This window comes from Ovis aries, chromosome 25, assembly GCF_016772045.2.
Source record: "Ovis aries strain OAR_USU_Benz2616 breed Rambouillet chromosome 25, ARS-UI_Ramb_v3.0, whole genome shotgun sequence".
Classification (NCBI taxonomy): Eukaryota; Metazoa; Chordata; class Mammalia; order Artiodactyla; family Bovidae; genus Ovis; species Ovis aries.
In genome coordinates this window covers 5,492,485-5,517,561 of record NC_056078.1, presented here as the reverse complement: position 1 = coordinate 5,517,561, position 25,077 = coordinate 5,492,485, and the positions used below count along the sequence as shown (strand labels likewise).

Here is a 25,077-nt window from a genome sequence, read left to right as displayed (position 1 = left end):
ACAAGACACCTCTTTAGGATTCTCTTCTTTACATTAGCCAGAAGAAGTAGTGATCCCTGGTTTGCATTAGCTCAGCCAGAATGTGGGGCATGGATGTTAGTCAATTAAGTGGGCAAAATGTAAATGTAAATTCTCTCAATATTAGATATGCCTAGTTTTGTGTTCCCCTCGGGCTTGAGTTGAAAATGTTAACTCCAGTGATAGATATTCAAGATACGTACATAGCTGCTTCACTCTGTTGATCTGCGTGAGAGAGTTATGTGTTACTGAGTTACTTTGAAAACTGCTGGCGTGGGGGTTCTTGGTGCCTTTGATCGCATTTGTTCAGTTGCTAAGTCATGCCCAGCTCTTTGCGACCCCAGGGACTGCATGCAGCGCTCCAGGCTTCCCTGTCCTTCACCTTCTGGAGTTTGCTCAAATGCATGTCCATTGAGAGGGTGATGCCATTCAACCATCTCATCCTCTGTTGGCCCTTCTCCTGCCTTCAATCTTTCCCAGCATCAGGGTCTTTTCCAAGGTCACATAGAGGTGGAACTATCTGGAAAAAGCAGATGACCTTCTAGGGGTTTGCCTCTGAGAAGTTCCTGCTATTCCTCAATTCCTGTTTCCTCTCTCTCTCTTGTTTTCCTGTTGTTAATATCAGATCCTTTCGCTGTATTCTTTATTTTGTTTTCTTAGACACACTAGATGAAATTTTCATCCAGGCGCAGAGTCCTAACAATGGAGGGTTTGTGAGGTTGACCCTAGAAAGACTTCTGTTTTCCCAGGCACTTTCTCTGAACCCTGGGGAAGAGGCCCTGCGGCTCAGTGGGAGTCTGTCTCCGTGATCACAGCCCCGGCTGCCACACGGTGGCAGTCTCATCCCATCCTGGAGGCCCTGACCAGCTCCCAGGCTGGTGCTCTTTTTCTCAAATGCAAAGAGGAATTTTGCTGTCATATAAAAGAAGAGTTGTTTGCAGGCTTTCAAACAAGAATCCCTGTTCAAATTCTAAATAACAGGTTAGAGTTTCCAAAACAGTGCTTCTTTATGTACAGATCCCGCGTCTTGCACATGTGACTGTGGCTTTCATCTCCAGGCTGCCCATCTGGGTACTTGTTCCCATGGCCCCCAAGTAAGCCCATAAAGCAAGGAAGGGCAGGCAGAAAAAGAGAGGCCCTCTCCCTCAGGCTGGTAGCCTATAAGTTTTGAGATGTGGGGAAGATGAAGAATTTCAAGGACTTCTTTCTACATTGGTGGGAAAATGTGTTTCAGTTATTTGTTGCTTACAGAAGCTGGGGTGAGTGAAAACCCCGGAAAGTGCAATATAGTACAATGTGGTCACCGTGAGTTTGAAACCCAACTCTGTCTATAAGAAAGTGCACCATTCTGGCCCCTGGTTCATCTTTATTTCCTCCTGTGGCTTCTCTTTTTGTAATTTCCATTAATCACTATTTCTGCTGTTGGTGTAAGCTTGATCTAGTTTAAATTTGTATATCTATGCCACAGGGCTTCCTAGGTGGCTCAGTGGTAAAGAATCAGCCTACCAATGCAGGAGACACAGGAGATGTGGGTTCGATCCCTGGGTGGGTCAGCACAATCCGTTGGAGGAGGAAGTGGCAACCCACTCCCATACTCTTGCCTGGAGAATCCCTTGGACAGAGGAACTTGGAGGGCTACAGTCCATGGGATCGCAAGAGAGTTGAACACGACTTAGTGACTTAACAACCACCGCAACAACATCTATGTTATAGCTCTGAACCAAACTAGTTAACCGGAGATTAACCAGAGAGCAGGAAAATCTAGGCCAGACGTGCAAATACAGCTCTATTGTAGTTCAGAGTGTAATTACTACAGGGTTGGAATATTTCCTTTTCCGTTGCTATTGTAGAGGCGGAAATATCTCCTAAAGCTTAGCATTTTAACATTATATTTATTAATATGGGGGAAGTCTCTAGCCTTAAGTTAGTGAAACAGAGACTTCTTTGGAGATTAAAAAAAAAATTGAGGTGTAGTTGATTTACAATGGTGTGTTAGTTTTAGGTGTACAGTGAAGTGATTCAGTTATTATATATACATGTATTTTCCAGATTCTTTTCGCATATAGGTTATTATAAAATATTGAGTAGAGTTCCCTGTGCTATACAGTAGGCCCTTGTTGATTATTTATTTTATATATATATAGTATTACTGCCAAACTGCTAATTTATCCCTTCCCCCAACAGAAACTTTTTTAGCTGATTCTAAATCTAAACAGCCCATAGCTAAGATCAGGAGAAGAGACAGCAGATAGTCTGAGAAGAGATACAAGAAAAGGAAGGTTGGATGGGAATTCTTGGAGGGTTGGTAGGAAAAGTCCTGTTCACTGAGTGATTTTTGTGACATCATAGCCTCATTGGTTCTTGAGTGGAAAAGCTAATGCCCATGGTTCACACTTCAACTTCTGGACCCCAGAAAACCATGCCAAATGAAGAAGATACATCTTTTTACCCCTGGAAACAGTGTTACACATCTCCTAGTAAAGTAGGAAACCTCTCTACACATAACAAGGCAGGTTTTCTGGTGAGGACACACCAGTCATAAAGCTCAGAAAAGAATCTCTTTTTATCATCATGATTTGCCTAGGACACTAAGCTTCTGTAAAAGAGGGTACTTAAGAGGAGCTTGATATGCTGTTTGAATCTGTCTTTACTCACAGAAAACGATTAAGAGTGAGTTGAGGGCAAGGCAGTCTTCCCTCACTCCTGCTCATAAAGACAACTAGAATTAGTATGTTATTTGTGTGAAAAATATAGGGGCCAGTTTACTGTGTCATATAAGAATGTGCAAAGTCAGGTCTTACATCAATAGAAGGAAATAAAAAGGTTATTAAAGGTATAGTTATTAAGCAATTAATATATGAGAAGCACCATACCCAGTCTGCTTTAATTCTTACAACAATTTCTATGAGCAAGACATCATCCCTACCTTATAGGTGAGGATTTTTAAAAATTATTTTACTGAATTACAGCTGATTTATAATGATGTGTTAATTTCTGCCATATAGCAAAGTGTTTCAATTATACATACTTATGCATTCTTTTTCATATTCTTTTCCATTATGGTTTATCAGAGGCTACTGAGTATAGTTCCTTGTTCTGTACAGTAGGATCTTATTTATAGGTGGATTTGAGGTAGGAAGTCAACATACTTATAGTCACAGACTGTAAATAGCAGAGCGATAATTTAAACCTGGGTGTGCCTGCTTAGTTGCTCCGTCATGTCCGACTCTTTGTGACCCCGTGGACGTCTCTTGTTCATAGGGTCACCGGGCTCCTCTGTCCATGGGATTTCTTAGGCAAAGATACTGGAGTGGGTTGCCATTTCCTCCTCCCAGGGATCTTCCCAACCCAGGGGTTGAACCCATGGCTCTTGCATATCCTGTATTGGCAGGTAGATTCTTCACCAGTGGCACCACCCTGCTGCTGCTGAGTCGCTTCAGTCGTGTCCGACTCTGTGCGACCCCAGAGACGGCAGCCCACCAGGCTCCCCCGTCCCTGGGGTTCTCCAGGCAAGAGCACTGGAGTGGGTTGCCATTTCCTTCTCTAATGCATGAAAGTGAAAAGCGAAAGCGAAGTCGCTCAATTGTGTCTGACTCTTCGCGAGCCCCTGGACTGCAGCCCACCAGGCTCCTCCGTCCATGGGATTTTCCAGGCGAGAGTACTGGAGTGGGTTGCCATTGCACCACCCTAGTTCTGTTTAATTCTAGAACTCATCCAAAAGATTTTGAAAAGAAAACCAAACCCTAGATTTTTACATAAGGTTTTTAAATGGCTTTCACAGGAAAAATAATGTTATCTATTATTATTTTTATTTTGCCGTCAGAAGCATGCCAAGCAATATGCAACAAATTCAGCACTTTCTTCTGGACCATGTTTCCTGGCAGAAGGAAAGTTGCTCTGAATAAATTGTTAACATCTTACCCAATAGTCTGTTCGTAGTTTATTTCAGTTGGCAACAGAGGGCGCTGTACACTGTCTAGATTTTTTCACATTTCCATCCTGCCCCTGGCTGTTTATAGTCGTCACCTACATTACCTACAGTGAAGTCAGATTAATCTTTTGGGTTTAGTGAAGCTTTGGCATTTGCTGAGTTTGGGGTTTCTCTGAATCTGTATTAACAAGATCTTTCCAATTCTATTGTATTTAGCTATGAGATGACAGGAGTGTAGTCCTCAGAGGTTTCTACACAAAGCGCAAAGGTTTGAATGAACATTGTTTTTATACATCCAACATTTTTTCTCTATTGGTGACAGACACTACACCGACAATATGGACAGGAAGCAAAAGGACCGTTTATGGAACAGTCATCCACATAATAGAAGGATAGGATTTTTAAGTTTTCAAAATCCATGTACTTATCCCACGTGACTCATTTCTCAAGCCCCGGTGTTAACATACAATATTTCCTAAATGGTTCCTTACAAGGAGGCCTTTATTGAATGTGTCATCAAATAATCATAAATCATGTTTCAAAACTGTAGAGAAATCTGTGTCTTTGTGCACGTGCATGTGAGAATAGTGGATGTTCCTGGAGAGTATTTGTCTGTTCATGAATACAGTAGGAGGGAGTTGGGAAAAAGAAAGATCTAAAAAACTTGTCAGAGACTTTGTACTGAAACATGAGACTAGAAATCAGAAGACATTACCACTCAGCCATAAAAAAGAGCAAAATAATGCCATTTGCAGCAACCTGGATGGACCTGGAGATTGTCACACTGAGTGAAGTAAGTCATACATGGAAAGACAAATATCATATAATATCATGTATATGTGGCATCTAAAAAAATTCTACAAATGGGTTTATTTGTGAAACAGAAACAGATTCACAGACATAGAAAGCAAACTTCTGGTAACCAAAGGGGAAGACTGTGGTGGGGATAAATTAGGAGTTTGGGATTAACATATTCATAGTACTATGTATAAAATAGACAAGTAACAAGGACTGACTGTATATAGCACAGGGACCTCTACTCAATATTCTTTAATAACCTATATGGAAAAAGAATCTAAAAAGAACATACACATATTTGTTGTTGTTGTTTAGTTGCTAAGTCATGTCTGACTCTTTTGCAACCTATTGACTACAGCTCTTGAGGCTCCTCTGTCCACGGGATTTCCTAGATAAGAATACTGGAGTGGGTTGCCATTTCCTTCTCCAGAGGATCTTCCCAACTCAGGGATCGAACCCAGGTCTCATGCATTGCGGGCAGATTCTTTACCACTGAGCCACCTGGGAAGCCCTATATAACTGAACTGCTTTGCTGTGCACCTGAGATTAATACAGCATTGTAAATCAACTATACTTCAAAAATAAATTAATTTTTAAAAAACTGAAAAAAAAAGTAGAGAAACTTGCCTGTGAGCATCCTAATCTGTGGCCGCCACCCCTGTGTTCCATGGTGGCCTCTTAGAGTAGTATTACACTCCTCTGCCAAAACCAGGACTGGCCAGAGTGAATGGAGTTCCCATGATGGGCATGAAGTGACCAGGACTTACTCCAGGGGTCAGGGAGGAACCTCGTCTGTTCTGGAGCATAGTCTTGGATGATTGAATAAAACTAGGGTTCCATGAGCAGGAATTCTGTTAGAAATGGCTGTAGGTGAGGCGACCGATTGTCTCCTCAAAGTTATGGGTGCCCTGCTAGAAAAGCAGGTGTTGCTTTCTGAGCCAAAGGGAAAATGCCAAGCTTGAGTTTGCTTAAAGAGTTCTATTAATTTTAGTCCTGTCAGTTTACATGCAATTAACAACAATACAGTTCTTTAGATACAGATCACAGCTAGCTTATTAATGTCCTCTTTTACAACTACCTGAGGCATTCTTTGCTCTGCTCCGTACTCTCGGTGCTTTGGGTGGAGGTGGGGGTGAGGAGGAGGTGCAGACAGTGTTGGGGGTGAAGGAGGTAGCAGAGGTGTTAGATCATCGCTGTTTCCTCCTGATCAGGGTCTTGGGAATGATCCAGCTCACTGTTTATTGTTTGTGCAAAATATGAAGCTGGTGACTGTTGCTACCGCCTCCCCTTCCACTAAATATATAGAAAGTTGAGATCATTGTCTCTAGAACACCAAGTGTCCGCCTGCTTATCCCACGGCACCCGATATCTCTGGACAACCTGAGTTACTTGAATGTGTGCCAGATGACTGCCCTTCTTGCTGAAGGTAGCATGGCACACGCGAATGTCAGCTTAGAACACTCACGGTGATTGTTGTTCAGTCACTAAGTGGTGTCGAACTCTTTGTAACCCCATGGACTGTAGCATGCCAGGTTTCCCTGTCCTTCACTGAGTTTGCTCAAATTCAAGTCCATTGAGTTGGTGATGCTATCTAACCATCTCATCCTCTGGGGCCCTCTTCTCCTTTTGCCTTCAGTCTTTCCCAGCAGTGGCCACAGGACTGGAAGAGCTCAGTTTTCATTCCAATCCCAAAGAAGGGCAATGCCAAAGAATGTTCTAACTACTGTACAGTTGCGCTCATTTCACATGCTGGTAACGTTAGGCTCAGAATCCTTCAAGCTAGGCTTCAGCAGTACATGAACCAAGAACTTCTAGTGTACAAGCTGGATTGAGAAAAGGCAGAGGAACCAGAGATCAAACTGGATCATAGAGAAAAGCAAGGAAATACAGAAAAACATCTACTTCTGCTTCATTAACTACACTAAAGTGTTTGACTCTGTGGTTCACAACAAACTGTGGAAAATTCTTAGAGACGGAAGAGGACCTGCTCATGCAAGGTGGAAAAAACTTACTTGCAACCTGCATTAAGGACCCATGCTGTCCTTGTGTCTGGGTGTAATAAATAGCTGATTTCCAGTACTTCCGGGTAATCAAAGTGCTTGTTTTGCCCATCCTCAGAGACTTGCAGATTAGCTCCTCCAGCACCACGACTTCTGAGAGTCAAGATCCTTCTTCTGGGGACCCTGCAGTCAGTGCTCTTCAACAACAGCTGTTACTGATGGTGGCTCGGAGGACCCAGTCAGAAACCCCACGGGTAAGTCCCAGCATCACCGTTTGTGAATGTTCCAGAAGCAGGGGTCCTGAAACCTGTTTCCAGGTTAGTTTCTCTATCAGAATTAGTCCAGTCTTGTCCTGAGTTTTACGTCAGAGGGTTGTGGTTACATCACTTCATGATAGTCTACTGGATGAATGTGAAAAGAGACCATTTAGATTACATACCATTAAATAATACCTTTTCACTGATGCTAATGGGTTATTAGTCTTGATCGTTCTTCCAGTGTATTAGAAATTGATTTACATTGATCTTTTGTTGCCGAGTTGCACAAATTCCATAAAACCTCACTAGATTGGAATGGCTTTTTCTCGCTGCAGGGTTTGGAAAGTATCTAGATATTTATTAATTTATTTTAGCCTTATAATTTAGGCATGCAGAAATTTTGAAAGAGAATCTTGGCCTGAAGAGAGAGTTTATTCATGGAACAAAGGACATGATCATCAAGCACTGAAAAGATGCCTCTTTCCATGATTTTACCGAGAGATTAACTTACTGATGTTCATTCACTTATTACTTCACTTTTGATGAGACCCTGTAAGACACAGAGCAAAGAATTCAAAAAGAACATGGGAGGAAAGACATACAACCAGTCATGGACTTAGAGCTACACATTCTATCAGGGCGTTTTGGGGAATGGCTATGGAGAAGGCGCCTTAGAAGAAAGGACGCTTGGGCTAGACCTTGAAGGAAGGTGGATTTCAGTAGGTGCAGATTGAAAGAAGAGGGCTATAGATGGGATACTGTCAAGTTTGTGTAACATTTCTTTACTGCTCTGCTTACCTTCTTCCTGACCATGTTTTGATTTCTTCTAGAGAATCTCGCCTACAAAAAGAAATACAGTAAGTCCCGTATATACAAATGTGTTCTGTTCTGAGAGTATGTTTGTTAAGTCCAGTTTGTTCATTAGCGCAACAGTTAGCCTAGGCACCCAACTAACACAATTGGCTATACAGTACTGTACTACAATAAGTTTGTAATATTTCCCGCACAAATAATACATAAAAAACAAATAAGTACAAAAATAAGGGTAACATTTTTAATCTTACAGTGTAGTACCTTGAAAAGTAAAGTTTTTGTTCAGTCGCTCAGTCGCGTCCTACCCTTTGCAACCCCATGGACTGCAGTGCTTCCATATCCATCTCTATCTCCCCAAGTTTGCTCAGAATTCATGTCCATTGAATCGGTGATGCCATCTAACCATTACATCCTCTGGTCACCGCCTTCCCCTCCTGCCCTCAGTCTTACCCAGCATCAGGGTCTTTTCCAGTGAATTGGTTCTTTGCATCAGGTCGTTCAAGTATCGGAGCTTCAGCTTCAGCATCAGTCCTTCCAATGAATATTCAGGGTTGATTTCCTTTAGGATTGACTGGTTTAATCTCCTTGTAGTCCAAGGGGCTCTTAAGAGAGTCTTGAGAATCAGCCAGCACCACAGTTCAAAAGCATCAATTCTTTGGCACTCAGCCATCCTTATGGTCCAGCTCTCACATCCATACATGACTACTGGAAAAACCACAGCTTTGACTATATGGACCTTTGTCAGCAAAGTGACGTCTCTGCTTTTATTTTATTTTTTTATTTTTTTAAATTTCTTTTTTTTTTAATTTTTATTTTTTTAATTCTAAAATCTTTAATTCTTACATGCGTTCCCAAACATGACCCCCCCTCCCACCTCCCTCCCCACAACATCTCTCTGGGTCATCCCCATGCACCAGCCCCAAGCATGCTGCCCCCTACGTCAGACATAGACTGGCGATTCAATTCTTACATGATAGTCTACATGTTAGAATTCCCATTCTCCCAAATCATCCCACCCTCTCCCTCTCCCTCTGAGTCCAAAAGTCCGTTATACACATCTGTGTCTTTTTTCCTGTCTTGCATACAGGGTCGTCTTTGCCATCTTCCTAAATTCCATATATATGTGTTAGTATACTGTATTGGTGTTTTTCTTTCTGGCTTACTTCACTCTGTATAATTGGCTCCAGTTTCATCCATCTCATCAGAACTGAATCAAATGAATTCTTTTTAACGGCTGAGTAATACTCCATTGTGTATATGTACCACAGCTTTCTTATCCATTCCTCTGCTGATGGACATCTAGGTTGTTTCCATGTCCTGGCTATTATAAACAGTGCTGTGATGAACATTGGGGTACATGTGTCTCTTTCAATTCTGGTTTCCTCGGTGTGTATGCCCAGCAGTGGGATTGCTGGGTCATAAGGCAGTTCTATTTGCAATTTTTTAAGGAATCTCCACACTGTTCTCCATAGTGGCTGTACTAGTTTGCATTCCCACCAACAGTGTAGGAGGGTTCCCTTTTCTCCACACCCCCTCCAGCATTTATTGCTTGCAGATTTTTGGATCGCAGCCATTCTGACTGGTGTGAAATGGTACCTCATTGTGGTTTTGATTTGCATTTCTCTGATAATGAGTGATGTTGAGCATCTTTTCATGTGTTTGTTAGCCATCCGTATGTCTTCTTTGGAGAAATGTCTATTTAGTTCTTTGGCCCATTTTTTGATTGGGTCGTTTATTTTTCTGGAATTGAGCTGCAGAAGTTGCTTGTATATTTTTGAGATGAGTTGTTTGTCAGTTGCTTCATTTGCTATTATTTTCTCCCATTCAGAAGGCTGTCTTTTCACCTTGCTTATATTTTCCTTTGTTGTGTGTGTTGTGTCTGCTTTTCAATATACCGTCTAGGTTTGAAAAGTACAGCAGTGCAGCACAGCAGTTGGTGCTTCTTAGCAATACCAGCTCTAGCACTGCTGCTTTTACACCGGCTTCCAGACATCCTGGGCTTGAAATAGATAATATATTGCTGTACTCCAGACAGTTCAGTAAAGCACACAAAAGCACAGCCACCTGTAGAGGATGCACTCACGTGACAATGTACACCAGACACATGGACTAACTTACGTGACTGGACATGTGAACACGCATGTACATCTTTGAAAGTTCACAACTTGAAGGTTAGTATGTAGGGGACTTAGTGTAATAGCTTTAGATTCAATTTCATGATTGCTTAACTAGATTTTTTCAGAAGAAGCTTGATGGTAATTTACACACCCTTGTTCAGATGTGCAGAAAAAATGCTGTGCTACTTTCTAACTGACCACATGTTGTTCTGGAGTCCTTATTTCTGCTGTGCTGTGTTTAGTCACTTTGTCATGTGTGACTCTTTGCGACCCCATGGACTGTAGCCTGCCAGGCTCCTCTGTCCTTGGGGATTCTCCACGTAAGAATACTGGAGTGGGTTGCCATGTCCTCCTCCAGCAGGTCTTCCTGACCCAGGAATCAAACCGGGGTCTCCTGCATTGCAGGTGGATTCTTTACCAGCTGAGCTACATTTTTAAGTAAAATTGTAAAAGATTTTAAGTTATACTCTATGTAGGTATACATGTGTGCTAAGTTGCTTTATTTGTGTCTGACTCTTTGTGACCCTGTGGACTCTAGCCTGCCAGGCTCCTGTGTCCATGGGATTCTCCAGGCAAGAACTCTGGAGACTCAGGTTCAGTCTCTGGGTTGGGAAGATCTCCTGGAGATAGAAAGGGCAACCCACTCCAGTACTCTTTCCTGGGAAATCCCATGGATAGAGGAGCCTGGTGGGCTAAAGTCCACGGGGTCTCAAGAGTCCGACTTGACTTAGTGACTGAACAACAACTGTGAGGTTTTGAGAAATAAAGGTAATATATGGCATAGTGATACTTTTAAGAATCAGTGGCCATTATTAATATCATCAAAATGCTTATTAGTTATGGGACTCTTGAAGATACCATTATTTTGTCTCTTTTATTTTTATTTAAAAAAATTTGTTGAAGTATAGTTGATTTACAATGTTGTGCTAATTTCTGCTGTACAGCAAAGTGATTTAGTTAAGTGTATAGTTATATATTCTTTTCCATTATGGTTTATCATAGGATATTGAATATAGATTCCTGTGCTATACAGTAGGACCTTGTTCTCCATTCAGTCCATATGTAATAGTTTGCATCTGTGGAGGAGTTATGGGAAGTTTGAGGATTAGAGAAAATATATGACAGAGTTAGACTTTTAAGAATCAGGGGCAATTATTTTTTTCCCTTTTAAAAATCAGTTTCTTTTTTAAAAATTAAAAAAAATGTAATTGAAGGGTAATTGCTGTATAGAATTTTGTGGATTTCTGTCATACATCAACAAGAATCAGCCATAGGTACACCCATGTCCCCTCCCTCCTGGACCTCCCTTCCATCTCCCCTCCATCCCACCCCTCAGCCTGTCACAGAGCCTTCAGCCTGTGTTTCAGTTCCCTGAGTCACACAGCAAATTCCCATTGGCTATCTATTTTACATATAGTATTGAAATTTCCATGTTACTCTCTCCATACATCTCCCCTTCTCCCTCCTCCCCCCGCCCTGTTCTTAGATCTGTTCTCTATGTCTCTTTTTCTATTGCTGCCCTGAACATAAATTCATCAGTGCCCTCTCTTTAGATTTCATATGTACATGTCAGTATACAGTATTTATATTTCTCTTTCTGAGTAACTTCACTGCGTATAATAGGCTCTAGGTTCATCCACCTCATTAGAACTGATCATATGCCTTCCTTTTTATGGCTGAGTAATATTCCACTGTGTATATGTACCATAGCTTCTTTCTCCATTCATCTGCTGATGGACATCTAGGTTGCTTCCATGTTCTAGCTATTGTAAATAGTGCTGCAGTGAACACTGGGATACATGTGTCTCTTTCAATTTTGGTTTCCTCAGGTATAGGCCTAGGAGTGGGATTGCTGGGTCATATGGTGGTTTTATTCCTAGCTTTTAAAGGAATCTCCATACCATCTTCCATAGTGGCTGTATCAGTTTCTGTTCTCTCCAGTAATGCAAAAGGGTTCCCTTGCCTCCACACCTTCTCCAGCATTTATTGTTTGTAGACTTTTTAATGATGGCCATTCTGACTGGTGTGAGGTGGTATCTCATTGTAGTTTTGATTTGCATTTCTCTAATAATGAGCAATGTTGAGCATCTTTTCATGTGTTTGTTAGCCATCTGTATGTCTTTGGAGAAATGTCTCTTCAGGTCCCTTTCCCACTTTTTGATTGGGTTGCTTGCTTTTCTGGTACTGAATTGCATGAGCTGCTTGTGTATTTTGGAAATGAACCTTTGTCAGTTGTTTCCTTTGCTATTAGTTTCTGCCATTCTGAGGGTTGTCTTTCATCTTGTTTGTAGTTTCCTTTGCTGTGCAAAAGCTTTTAAGTTTGATTAGGTCCCACTTGTTCATTTCTGTTTTTATTTCCATTACCCTAGGAGGTGGGTCATAGGAGATCTTGCTTTGATTTATGTCATTGAGTGTTCTGCTTATGTTTTCCTCTAAGAATTTTATAATTTCTGGTCTTACACTTAGATCTTTAATCCATTTTGAATTTATCTTTGTGTGTGGTATTAGGTAGTGTTCTGAGTTTCATTATTTTGGACATAGCAGTCCAGTTTTACCAGCACCACTTATTGAAGAGGCTATCTTCAGGGGCCATTATTAATATCATCAAAATGCTTATTAGTTATGGAACTCTTGAAGAGACTATTTCTTTTAAATTTTCATTTAAAGTTTTTTGTTGACATATAGTTGATTTACGTCGTGTTAATTTCTGCTGTACAGAAAGTGATTCAGTTATATGTATTCTTTTTCATACTCTTTTCCATTATGGTTTATCACAGGATATTGAATATATTTCCCTGTGCAGTAGGACCTTTTTGCCCATCCATTCTATATGTGGTAGTTTGCATCTGTGGAAGAGTTATTATGAGGTTTTGAAGATTAATGATAAAGTATCGCAAAATTATGCCTTTAATAATCTGTATTAATTGTTAATATCATCAAAATTCTTATTAGTTTTATAGAACTCTTGACTTTTTTCAGGTAGCTTGGGGGAAATACAGTTCTATTGTCTAAGACACCCCGTTTGTGGTCCTTCATTGTGTTAGCCCTAGCAAACTAACACCGAAGTCAAATCATTTTTTCTTTGTATTAAATTCTGAGATTATTTTCATTTAAGCAGCAATAAATAGCTCAATATGCCAGAATATTTAATAAGTTTTGCAAAAGATGTAGACATAGTCTTCATGTGATTTTTTAATAGTGACCTTCCCTAAAACTACTATCTAAAAGAGAGTATTTTCTTACTATTCAAAAGAATGTTGTCGGCTTCACTGCTGTTTATCCTTGACATGTGTATACATCATGCTAAATTCCCACATCACAGAATGGTAAACCCTACTCAGCTGGCACATGTGTTTCATTTCTTACTTGCACTCTCAGTTCATGGAGCATAAAGGGAAAGGATCTCTTTTGAGAGGAAGATTTACTCTAAATTACAAATTCACTGGGCTTCCCTGGTGGCTTAGACAGCAAAGAATCTGACTGCAGTGTGGGAGACCCGGGTTCAATCCCTGTGTCGGGAAGATCCCCTGGAGAAAGGAATGGCAGCCCACTCCAGTATCCTTGCCTGGAGAGTTCCAGGGACAGAGGAGCTGGCACACTGCAGTCCATGGGGTCACGAAGAGTCAGACACAACTAAGCAAGTAGCACTTTGACTTTCATAAGTTCATTGTCGTTAAAAGAAGATGCTGTTCTTGCTGACATAACAGCAGGGAGTTTCCCCGAGGCTCTCTTTTCTGTTGGAGTCAAATTCCAGACACAAGCAGCACTTACAGTCTCAACTTACTTCTAATAATATAGCCCAATCCATCCTGTATATTGTCAACCTGCATATTACCTTCACAATGGATCAACTTTCCCTTGAAATGCTCTTTGTGTTAATATTTTATAGTCTGAATAACTCTATGCTCCATAGCTGTCAGGGAATTAGCAGCTGGGAACAGAGAGATGGGGAAGTCAGCTTCCTAAGAGGGTTCCACATGGTCTCCAGTGAGGCAGATGTGTTGCCCTTATGCATGCCAGGTGTTTTGACATCAGCGACTTTCAGTGAATTAAGGAAAAAGTATGCAGTGTGCCCAAGTATGACCTTCTGCTTTGTAAGTCTGAGAGGAGCGAATGAGGCCACGGAAAGGTAGCTCTGCCTCCGCGGCTGCTCTTCCATGCTGTCCTCCTCCCTTAGCTTATCTTGGCCCTTCTTCTTGGTCTTCTGCGTCTTATGCTGTTGTTCAGCCACCAAGTCGTGTCCGACTCTTTGCGACCCCGTGGACTGCAGCACGCCAAGCTTCTCTGTCACTCACCATCTCCTGGAGTTTGCCCAGGTTCATGTCCACTGAATCAGTGACGCCCTGCACCCATCTCATCCTCTGTTGCCCTCTTCTCCTTCTGCTTTCAATGTTTCGCAGTATCAGGGTCTTTTCCAATGAGTCGGCTGTTCGCATAAGGTGGCCAAAGTGTTGGAGCTTCAGCTTAGCCTACAGGAAATTAGAGCCTACTGAAAATCCTTTTTGGAAAAATATAGGACAAAAGCAAACAAATAAAAATGCAAGCTAACATAATCCACCAATTCCACTTTTTGGTGTATATTCAAAGAGCCTAATGCAGGGAATCCAACAGATATTTGCATGTGCGTGTTCACAATAGCGTTATTCATGATTGTGAATAGTGAATATTCCACCAAGAGGTGGATGCAACCCAAGTGCCTGTCGACAGATGAGTGAGTAAACAAAATGTAGTCTATCCATAAAATGAAATTTTACTCAGCCTTAAAAAAAAAAAATTTGACACCTGAAACATGATAGAACTTGAGATCATTATTATAAATGAAATAAGCCAGTCACAAAGGAATGATACTCTTTAATTCCACTTATAGGAGGTACCCAGAGGGGTCAAATTCCTGGAGACAGAAAGTAGAGGAGAGTGGGGAGTTAGTGTTCAATGTAGACAGAGTTTCAGTTTTGCAAGATGAAAACATGAATAATAATATGAATATTATTGCTACTGAAATGCATACATGCAAAGTGGTTAAGATATAAATTTTAAATTATGTATTTTTTTAACCACAGTTACAAAAAAAAAAAAAGGAACCCCACAGACTAGAAATAGAAGGTCTGCAGGGCGCTGGGGCTCATTAAGTATTTGTTCAGCAAATGAATGGAGACTAATTTTTTTCAAAATTGAATTCCTTTCCACTAGATTAGATCCAATCAGAGATGAATTTGGGGTGAAAATATTTTAAATCTGAGATTAAATTCCTCCACCTGTTTCTGTTTTATTGGTTTAATTATTTTTTTCTGACAAATATTTCAGGTCTTACTTATATTGGGCTTCACTAAGGACCGACGTACTGTGGATGAAAATCTTTTTACTTAAAAAAAATTTAAATATTTATCTGGGTATTACATTAAATAGCATACCTTTCAAAGATTATGTCATTTAAGGCCTTTTTTTGAATTCTGATCTTTCATAATAATTACTTTCATGGCAGTTTCTTGGCCTGACAGTAATATTTTGATATGAGTAGCATAATTTTAATGTCACATTATAATGACATTGAAATGTATTGGTAAAAAAGACCTTTTCTGCAATAAGGATCTACTGTATAGCATAGAGAACTATACTTGGTATTCTGTGATAACCTATAAGGGAAAAGAATACAGAAAAGAATGAATATATGTATATGTATAACTAAACCACTTTGCTGTACAACTGAAACTCACAGAACATTGTAAATCAATAATACTCAGTACAAAAAATAAAGCTGGGAAAAAAAAAGACCTTTTCTGTTGATCATTATCCTTTTGTTAGGGTGCCCATTTTTTTTTTTTAATGGACTATGTTGGTTTCCATTTCAGAATTTGAACATCTGCTTTTGGTACTTTTAAATCAGGAGGCTTACTTTATGACGATAACACGTCTATGTGAAACCCTCTCTCTGTTTTTTCTTTCGGTATCCAAAAGCATCTGAGTCGGGATCTGGAAGACTCATCCTCTTCTTCCACACAAGGAAAGTTTAACCGAGAGCAGTTTTACAAGTTTATCATTTTCCCTGGGAAGTGGATTAAGGTCTGGTATGATCGCCTTACCTTGCTGGCATTACTGGATAGGTAAGCCTCCAGGCGTGCACGTGTGCTGGGGAAGGACACGAGTGGGGCTTGGCAGAGTGCGCTTGCTTGCTGATAATAAGCAGTTTGGCCTCCAGCTGAAATTCTCTGGGGCTTTTCCAAGGTGTCCGCTTTTTGTTCTGCAAACCCAGAGTCAGAGCAGTGAGATCCTGACGAATGAAGAAATTGTCATTGAGCGGTGAAAATGGGAACTAGGAGAATTTGGTAACATGGTTTAGTGTTAAGGTTTGGGACAATGTTATGCCTTGGTCTGCTCATCTTTTGCCAGTTTTTGTAGGAGAGCCTGCAGCTGCCATGTTGAGGGCAGAGCTTGGGTGTGAGGATGTGGCGTGGGGAGGGGAGGAGGGACATGGCAGGGGAAGGAGTGATGTCTCGCCCTTTCCTTCCAGGATTTGGGTTCTAAATACTCTATCCTATACTTTGGATGCTACTCTTTCCCTTAAAGCCTGTTACTCTTTCTCACCACTGTTTCTCAAGATGCAGTGCTGTGGGGTTGGAGCTGAGGGTACTGGGTGGGGAGGTGGAGGCGGGTGGCAGGGGTCAGGCTGAGTAAGGCATGATGGAGTTGGGGACCAAAGAGGTCCATTTCCATCCCCCTTGGGGTATACAGAAGACCAGATTGTAATCTTTTCTAAAATAATGTTTTTATTGCAATTTAAAACTTTACTCTGCAAAAAGTATAAAAGAATGAAAAGACAAGTCACTGACAGAAAAAATTGTTTATGAGACTTCCCTGTGGTCCAGTGGTTATGACTTCACCTTGCAGTGAGGGGGGTGCAGGTTTGATCCCTGGTTGGGGAGCTAAGATCCTATATACCTTGTGGCCAAAAAACCAAAACATACAACAACAACAATAAAAACAGAAGCAATCTTGTAACAGATTCAATAAAGACTTAAAAAATTAAAAATTTACAAAACACACATCAGATATATATCCAAGATGTACAAAGACTACTTAAAGCTCAATAATAAGAAAACAACCTAATTTTAAAATATGGGCTAAAGATCTGAAGAGAACCCTCATCTAAGAAGACATCCAAATGGCAAACAAGCACATAAAAATAGGCTTATCATTTTCTATCACTAGAGATTTGCAAATTCAAGCAACGATGAGATACCACTATATACTATGAGAATGTTTAATCAAACAAAACTGACAATAGCAAATGCTGGAAAGAAGGTGGAACAAAAAAACCCTTTTTCCATTGCTGGTGGAAGAACAAAATAGTATAGCTAATTTGAAAGATAGGATGGCAGTTTTCTAAAGTAAACACTTTTGCCATATAATTCACCAACTGTACTCCTAGGTAACTACCTAACTGATTTGAAAACATCCACATAAATACTGCATATGAATGTCTTTAATATCTGTATTTATAGTTATTAAAAACTAAAAGGAACCAGGGTGTACATCAGTATGTGAGTATATAAATTGTGGGGGCTTCCCTGGTGGCTCGGTGATTAAGAACCCACCTGCCCATACAGGAGACGTGGTTTTGATCCCTAGGTCAGGAAGATCCCCTCGAGAAGGAAATGGCAACCCAACTCCAGTAGTCTTGCCTGGGAAATCCCATGAACAGAGGAGCCTGGTGGGCTACAGTCCATGGGGTCGCAAGAGAGTCAGATATGACTTAACAACTAAACAATAACAACAATGAATTGTGATATTCACAGGTTGTGAATTCACAGGTAGGAGATTCGGATGCTATTACTAATGGTGTCATCAGAAAACACAGGAGTTTCACAGTTAAATGCCAGTCGGTGTGGTAGTGGGAAGGCTGGTTGCCTGCCTGGCTATTGTGGGTCCCCCAGTGACTACTTGTTATCATAATGTCTTAAATGGTGTGATCACATATTGAAAAACTGTAGTCACGCAAAATTACAACAGTAAATTTCAGGACCCACAAGTCAGGGAAGGGAGTTATAATGGTTTTTCTAACAATACTATGTTACCCCAGGGGCACACACTTAAGACGGAGACTTCATACTTAACTAAAATAATTCAAGATAATACAGTCTGATAGATGAGAAGTGTTTTTGAAATATTCATTTAAAAAGAGATTATTAGAAGTTGAACTAACTTGCCTTAACCCTTCATATTAAATACAAATATTTCTATGGATTTCTGGGATTGTTATTTTAAAATCCACTCACTGATGAACATTAGCTGAAAATCCAGTGAAGATCTAAAAAATGATGATGAGGAAGATGATTATCATCTTGTGAAGGTTATAGTGTTAAATCATTTTAATCACCTCTCTTGCAAGTTACGTGCTAAGTCGTGTCCGACTCTTTGTGACCCCATGGACTGTAGCCCACTAGGCTCCTCTGTCCATGGGATTCTCCAGGCAGGAATACTGGAGTGGGCTGCCATGCCCTTCTCCAGGGGATCTTCCTGACCCAGGGATGGAACCTGTGCATTGCTAGGTGGGTTCTTTACCACTGCCTTCAGTCTCCTGTTAAATGTGGTAATCTATTGGATTGGCCAAAAAGTCAGTAAGATGTTATGGAAAAACCCCAACAAACCATATCACAGGGAGGATGTGAGGATCAAACCAAATTAATGACAGAAAGAGTTCTTTAAATATTGGTTGTTGGGAAGATCCCCTGGAGAAGGAAATGGCAACCCACTGCAGTATTCTTACCTGGAGAATCCCAAGGACAGAGGAGCCTGGCAGGCTACAGTCTGTGGGGTCGCAGAGTCCGTTATTATTATTACTTGGAATGTGGCCCAGAACCCAGAAAGAAGAAAAAAAAATTTTAATGAAATAAATGATTGTAGCCAAAGTGTGTGTGCTAAGTCACTTTAGCCAAGTCCGACTCTCTGTGACCCTGTGGACTGTAGCCGACCATGTTCCTTTCTAGCCAAAGTAGATGTTGTCAAATCCAGACACTGAAACTTAGGCCCTTAGAAAGGAGAGATCACCCTTTCTTCAGAGCCCATCTAATCCTACTTTCAGCCATCCACCTGCAAGCTTGGTGATCTGGTTTTCTAGTTGGCAGTCAATGAAGAGGGGAGGAAGGGACGCCATGACTCCCAGCTGACAGTGAGGAAGGAGGAAGGAAAACCCAGAGCACTGACCTAGAAAAACCGAGCAGCTTGGGACCTTTGTGTGGAGAGAGCAGCCCTGCCCAAGGACTGTGGAGCAGCGCACACAGCATACACACCGCCTGGGAGCTTTGTGAAAAGACAGATGCCCAGGTGTGAGAGGTCACCACCCCAGCGTGGCCTGGGGCACAGCACACCTCCTTAGCTCACCTGGTTAGTTCAGTGATGATGTGAAAGGTCTGTTTAAGAAAGCAGGGATTCACACGATAAATTTTACGTTTTTGATGACCGGAGCTGTTTTTTTATTTGAAAATGTATACATAAATTACCCTGGATATTCACTGGGAGTATCTAAAGTCACATGGATGAGAGAACTTGAATTTAGCAAATGAAAGCTTGGAAAGAAAACACATATATAATAGAAAACAAACTTATAAGTGTTGGCAGAAACTGGAAGAATTTGGTGAATAACAGGCAATGAAATCAGACGAATCGCTGCCCTGAACTCCCCCAGGTCAAGGACTTCTGTTTGACGTTGTTTAGCTTTTCCTCTGGGATTCAGGCTCATCTTCCTTGAATGTGTTTCCTTATCCTCTGATCATGGTAGCGTCCTGGGTCCCTATGATCACAGCCTCTTCTGTTTGCCTTCAGTTTGCCGTCCAGTCTGCTTAGATATTTTCAGACTTGTCTCTCTTTTCTTTTATCATTTTCCCTTCCTTTCTCTTCTGCTATTACCTCATCTTGCAAAACTCCTAGGTTTTCTTTTTCTTTCACCAGTTTATCAGGTTAGCATCTAAAACAAAAAGCTGTCCATCTAAGCATCATTTCATTCATTTATTTGTTCATTCAACACTGAAAAAAAAAAAAAAAACCACCTACTCCACTCTAGGCTCTATAAGGAACCCTGGGTATAGAGCAATGAATGAAACAGACATACAGTCCCTGTGCTCAGGAGGCCTCGCTCCACTGGGGGAAGTGGGCTAAGACGGCACATGCTCCTGGCTGCCATGGAAGACACCCCTGAAGGCCTGAGATAGAGGAACGTGGGGGAGGAGGACACAGATGTCAGGACAGGTGATGACAGAGGCCTTATCTGGGGAGGAAACTCACAGAGCTGAGATACAGCAGGGAGCCAGGCATGTGGCAAGCAGGGGCAAACTCGCCATCTCACCGTCGCAAGGATGTGCTCTCATGCCTCCCATCCTTACAAATCCTCTGGACCACGTTCCCCCAGCTGCTGTCCCGTTTCTCCACGTTTCCTTGCAGCAGAGCTCCTTGAAGCACTGCATGTTATCTTTTCCCCCCAGTTTCTCCCCTCCCATTTTCTCATAACCTCCTTGCATTCCGTCTTCTGACCCAAGGACCATGTGGAGCCTGCCCTGGGCCAGGTCACGGTTGATCCTGTCAGTCATGTCCCTGGACTCTCCTTCTTGGGTTACTCTCTTCTCTCATTTCCAGGGCTCAGCCCTCTCTTGGTTTTCCTTCTGCCCTGTTGGTAGCTCCTTCCTGGTCCCCTTTGCAGGTGACCTCTTCATGTTGGTGTCCCAGGAGCTGTTCAGCCCTTGATCTTTCTCTTTCTACCCGCTTTTCTTTAGTGATCACATTTAGTCTCATGGTTTTAAATCCCACTAATCTGCCAGTGACCAGTTTCTGTCTCCACCCTGGACCTGTTGCCAGAGTTCTTTACTTGCGTATCTCACTATGGGGTTGACATCTCATAATCAAAGTTGAAACTGAGCTCTTCATCTCTGCCTCATCCCAGGTCTGCTCCACCTGTGGTCTCCCCCACTTCAGCTGATGACCACCCTATCCTCCCAGCTTTTCACTAAAAATCTTGGCATAATCCTTAAATCTTTCCTTTCTCGTAGCTTATGTTTCCTGCTCCTTCAAAGGTATCTACTGTGGCTTCCACCTTTAATGTTGCCACCTTTGTTTGAGCCCTTTTCATCTCCCATCTGGGTTACTGGAAGAGCATCAACTGCTCACACCCATTCTCCCTGGACACTATTCTTTTTCAAAATTGTACTGATTGGTAATAGTTGATTTACAGTGTGGCATTCATTTCTGCTGTAAGGCAAAGTGTTTCAGTTATCCATATATATTCTTTTCCATTATGGTTTATCATAAGATATTGATCAAAGCTGGCTGTGCTGTACAGTAGGACCTTGTTGTCTGTTTGTCCTTTATAAAATAGCTTGCATCTGCTAATCCCAAACTCCCAATCCATCCCTCCCCCACCCCGCTCCCCCTTGGCAACCACCTGCCTGTTTTCTATGTCTGAGTCTATTTTCTTTTGTAGATGAGTTCATTTGTGCTGTATTTGAGACTTCACATATGTGACGTCGTATGATATTTATCTCTCTGTCTGACTTACTGCACTTGGTATGATGATCTCATGGTCCATCCGTGTTGCTGCAGATGGCATTCTTTCACTCTGTTTATGGCTGAGTAGTATTCCATTTTATATATATCACATCTTCTTTAGCCTTTTGTCTGTCCGTGGATGTTTAGGTTGCTTCCACGTCCTGTCTGTTGTAAATAGTGCTGCTGTGAACACAGGTGCATGTATCTTTTTTGAATTATGCTTTTCTCTGGATATATGCCCAGGAATGGGATTGCAGGATAGCCCTATTTCCCGTTTTTTAAGGAACCTCCCTACTGTTCTCTGGAGTGGCTGCACCAGTTAACATTTCCCCTAGTATCTCCCTGTATACTATTCTTAACCCAACAGAGTGTTAGTCGCCTCTTGGTCTTCCTGTTGGTCACCACACCAGGCCCTCTTCCAGCCTGAAGACGTTTGCCCTGGCTGTTCCCTCCACCTGGTGAGCTCTTCCCTCAGATAACTGCACAGGCTGGCCCTTTTGTCTTTCAAATGCTTTTTCTTAGAGAGACTTGGCCTGACCTTCCTGTTTAAAATCCATCAGGTCTCTGCCCACACACTCATAACTCCTCTCAGCTTGTTCTTTTCATTTTTCTGTTGCACGAATGCTCTTCAAATAGTCTACCATGTTCTTACTCTGTGTGTATTACTTATTTTATGTCACTGCCCACTGGAAAGGAGGCTTCATGAGTTTCATTCACTGATGTATTCGCAGCACTTCTGTTGCATGAACAAATGCATCAGCTTCCCTTAGCAAACTCCTTCCCAGTTTCTGCTGTTATCAGCCTGTCCCCCAGATTGAAAGCTTAAAGTCATCTTTATTCTTTCACTCTTTCATGGTACATAATCCATTCAATCAGAGTCTTTTCTGCCCTGTTCTGTTTTGTGACTGAAAGTCACATGTCCCCCCTAATTTCCCAGGTGTGCCACTTTCCCAGGCTCTGGTTACTTCTCTCTGGGAGTACTGTTTATCCTTTCCCCCAGTGCATCTTGTTAACCTCTGCAAGATAAATCTTTCTAAAGTATAGCCTTAATCATGACACCCCTTACCCAGTGAGCAAACTTCTTCACCAATATTTATGAGGAACCGTGGGAGGGGAGTGATGGTGGGGAGGCAGAGGAATGCAGTCCTGGTGGAGGAGGACCTGGGGAAAATTACTTTTGGGAACTTTATTTTTTTTTTTCTCCAAATAGAAGAAGTTTTTTTTTTAATTGAAATTTTTGTTTTATTTCCTAAGCCTTAGTAAATCCTAAGTATCTTAGATAGATACTTCAAAATGTTATGAGCAAACTAAAGAATACATAATGTATTTTATAGACCTGAATTGGATAAACAAATATATTTAGCTCTATAAAAAGCACATAGTAGAGAATAAAAAATACATAAATTTCACTTTTCACCAAGTATTTATTGTCCCTCCCCCAGTTTTTAAAAAAGGTTTCAACATGAGCAGTTAATATCTGAGTTCTTTATATTTCTGTACTTCTATACCTCTTGGTTGCCTGATTAAAAAATGGGAAAAAAATATGAACAGATTCCTCACTAGAGAAGATATACAGATGGAAAATAAATGTGTGAGAAGATACTCCACATTGTATTTCATTAGGAAATTATGAATTAAAACAATGATGAGATACCACCACACACCTATTAGAAAGTGAATGTTGCTGACTCGTGTCTGACTCTTTGCAACCCCATGGACTAGGCCAGAATACTGGTCTGGGTAGCCTTTCTCTTCTCCAGGGGAATCTTCCCAACCCAGGGATTGAACCCAGGTCTCCTGCATTGCAGGCAGATTCTTTACCAGCTGAACCATAAGGGAAGCCCAAGAATACTGGAGTGGGCAGCCTATCCCTTCTCCAGCAGATCTTCCTGACCCAGGAATTGAACCGGGATCTCCTGCATTGCAGGTGGATTCTTTACCAACTGAGCCATCAGGGAAGCCCCCTATTAGAAAGGCCCGATCCAAAACACTGATAATAGCAAATGCCAGCAAGGGTGTGGGGCAGCAGGACTCATGTCATCGTTGGTGGGATTACAAAGTGGAACCGCCACTTTGGAAGACAGCTCGGCAGTTTCTCACTAATTAACACACTAGTAGTACAGTTTGACCTACTCCCTATTTCCACACATGCTCCCTGTTTCCACACAAAACCCTGCATTTATAGATGCTTTATTCATAGTTGCCAAAACTTGGAAGTGACTGTCTCTTGATAGGTGGTGGATAAACAAATTGTGGTATGTCAGTATTATTGAGCAGTAGAAAGAAATGAACTATCAAGCCATGCAAAGACACAGAGGACCTTTAATGTGTATTGCTAAGTGAAAGAAGCGAACCTGAAGAGGCTGCATACTGTATGATGTCATTATGGAATCTGGACAAGGCAGACTTATGGAGACAGTAAAAGGGTGAGTGGTTACCAGGGGTTAGAGAGGATGGAGGAGAAGGCAGTGGCACCCCACTCCAGTACTCTTGCCTGGAAAATCCCATGGATGGAGGAGCCTGGTGGGCTGCAGTCCATGGGGTCGCGAAGAGTCAGACACGACTGAGCGACTTCAGTTTCACTTTTCCCTTTCATGCATTGGAGAAGGAAATGGCAACCCACTCCAGTATTCTTGCCTGGAGAATGCCAGGGACAGAGGAGCCTAGTGGGCTGCCGTCTATGGGGTCGCACAGAATCGGACACGACTGAAGCGACTTAGCAGCAGCAGCAGAGAGGATGGATGAATAGGCAGAGCATAAAGGATTTTTCGGGCAGTGAAAATACTCTGCATAATACAATAATGGGTGGATATGTATCATTACAGCATTGTTTAAACCCATAGAATGTACATCTCCAGAAAGCAACCATAATGTAGACTATGGACTTTAGTTGATAATGATTTATCAGTGTTGCCTCCTCAGTTAAAACCCATGTAGCACTGTAGTGGGAGATGTTGATGGTGGGGGAAGGTGGGTGTATATTTGGAGGGAGGAGCTATGTAGGAACTCTTAACACTTTCTCCTCAATTTTGTTGTGAATCTAAAACTGCTCTAGGGACTTCCATAGTGGTTGAGTGATTGAGACTTCGCCTTCAAAGGCAGGGAGTAGGGATTTGATTCTTGGTTGAGGAGCTAAGATCCTACGTACCTCATGGCCAAAACACCCCAAACATAAAGAACAGAAGCAATAGTGTAACAAATTCAATAAAGACTTAAAAAATGATTCACATTAAAAAAATCTAAAAAAAAAAAATCTGCTTTAAAAATAAAATCCGTTAATTAAAGAAAACATTCAGAAGTGCCTGAGCATGCCAAGAATGAAGTAGCCAACTATTCCTATCTAAAAATGGTCATAATTTAATGGTAAAGACCAATAGGTACATGGACAAAAATAGGCAATATAAGATAGCTCAGCTGGTAAAGAATCTGCCTGCAATGCAGGAGATCCCGGTTTGATTCCTGGGTCGGGAAGATCTGCTGGAGAAGGGATAGGCCACCCTCTCCAATATTCTTGGTTTCCCTTGTGGCTCAGCTGGTAAAATATCCTTCCTCAATGCGGAAGGCTTGGATTCAATCCCTGGGTCAGGAAGATCTCTTGGAGAAGGAAATGG

General features: G+C 41.6%; 1 protein-coding gene across 2 annotated transcripts in view; it reads left to right on the top strand.

The window, feature by feature from the left end:
* Positions 1 to 25,077, top strand: part of PCNX2 (pecanex 2) — a 311,506-nt gene that overhangs the window by 50,609 nt on the left and 235,820 nt on the right. Inside the window, exons 9-11 of one of the 2 annotated variants that reach the window (XM_060406546.1) lie at positions 6,866 to 7,001; positions 7,835 to 7,861; positions 15,890 to 16,035. In XM_060406546.1, the coding sequence (XP_060262529.1) occupies positions 6,866 to 7,001; positions 7,835 to 7,861; positions 15,890 to 16,035 (309 nt within the window). The remainder of the gene's footprint in view (positions 1 to 6,865; positions 7,002 to 7,834; positions 7,862 to 15,889; positions 16,036 to 25,077) is intronic. The other variant, XM_012104979.5, reaches the window with a different exon arrangement.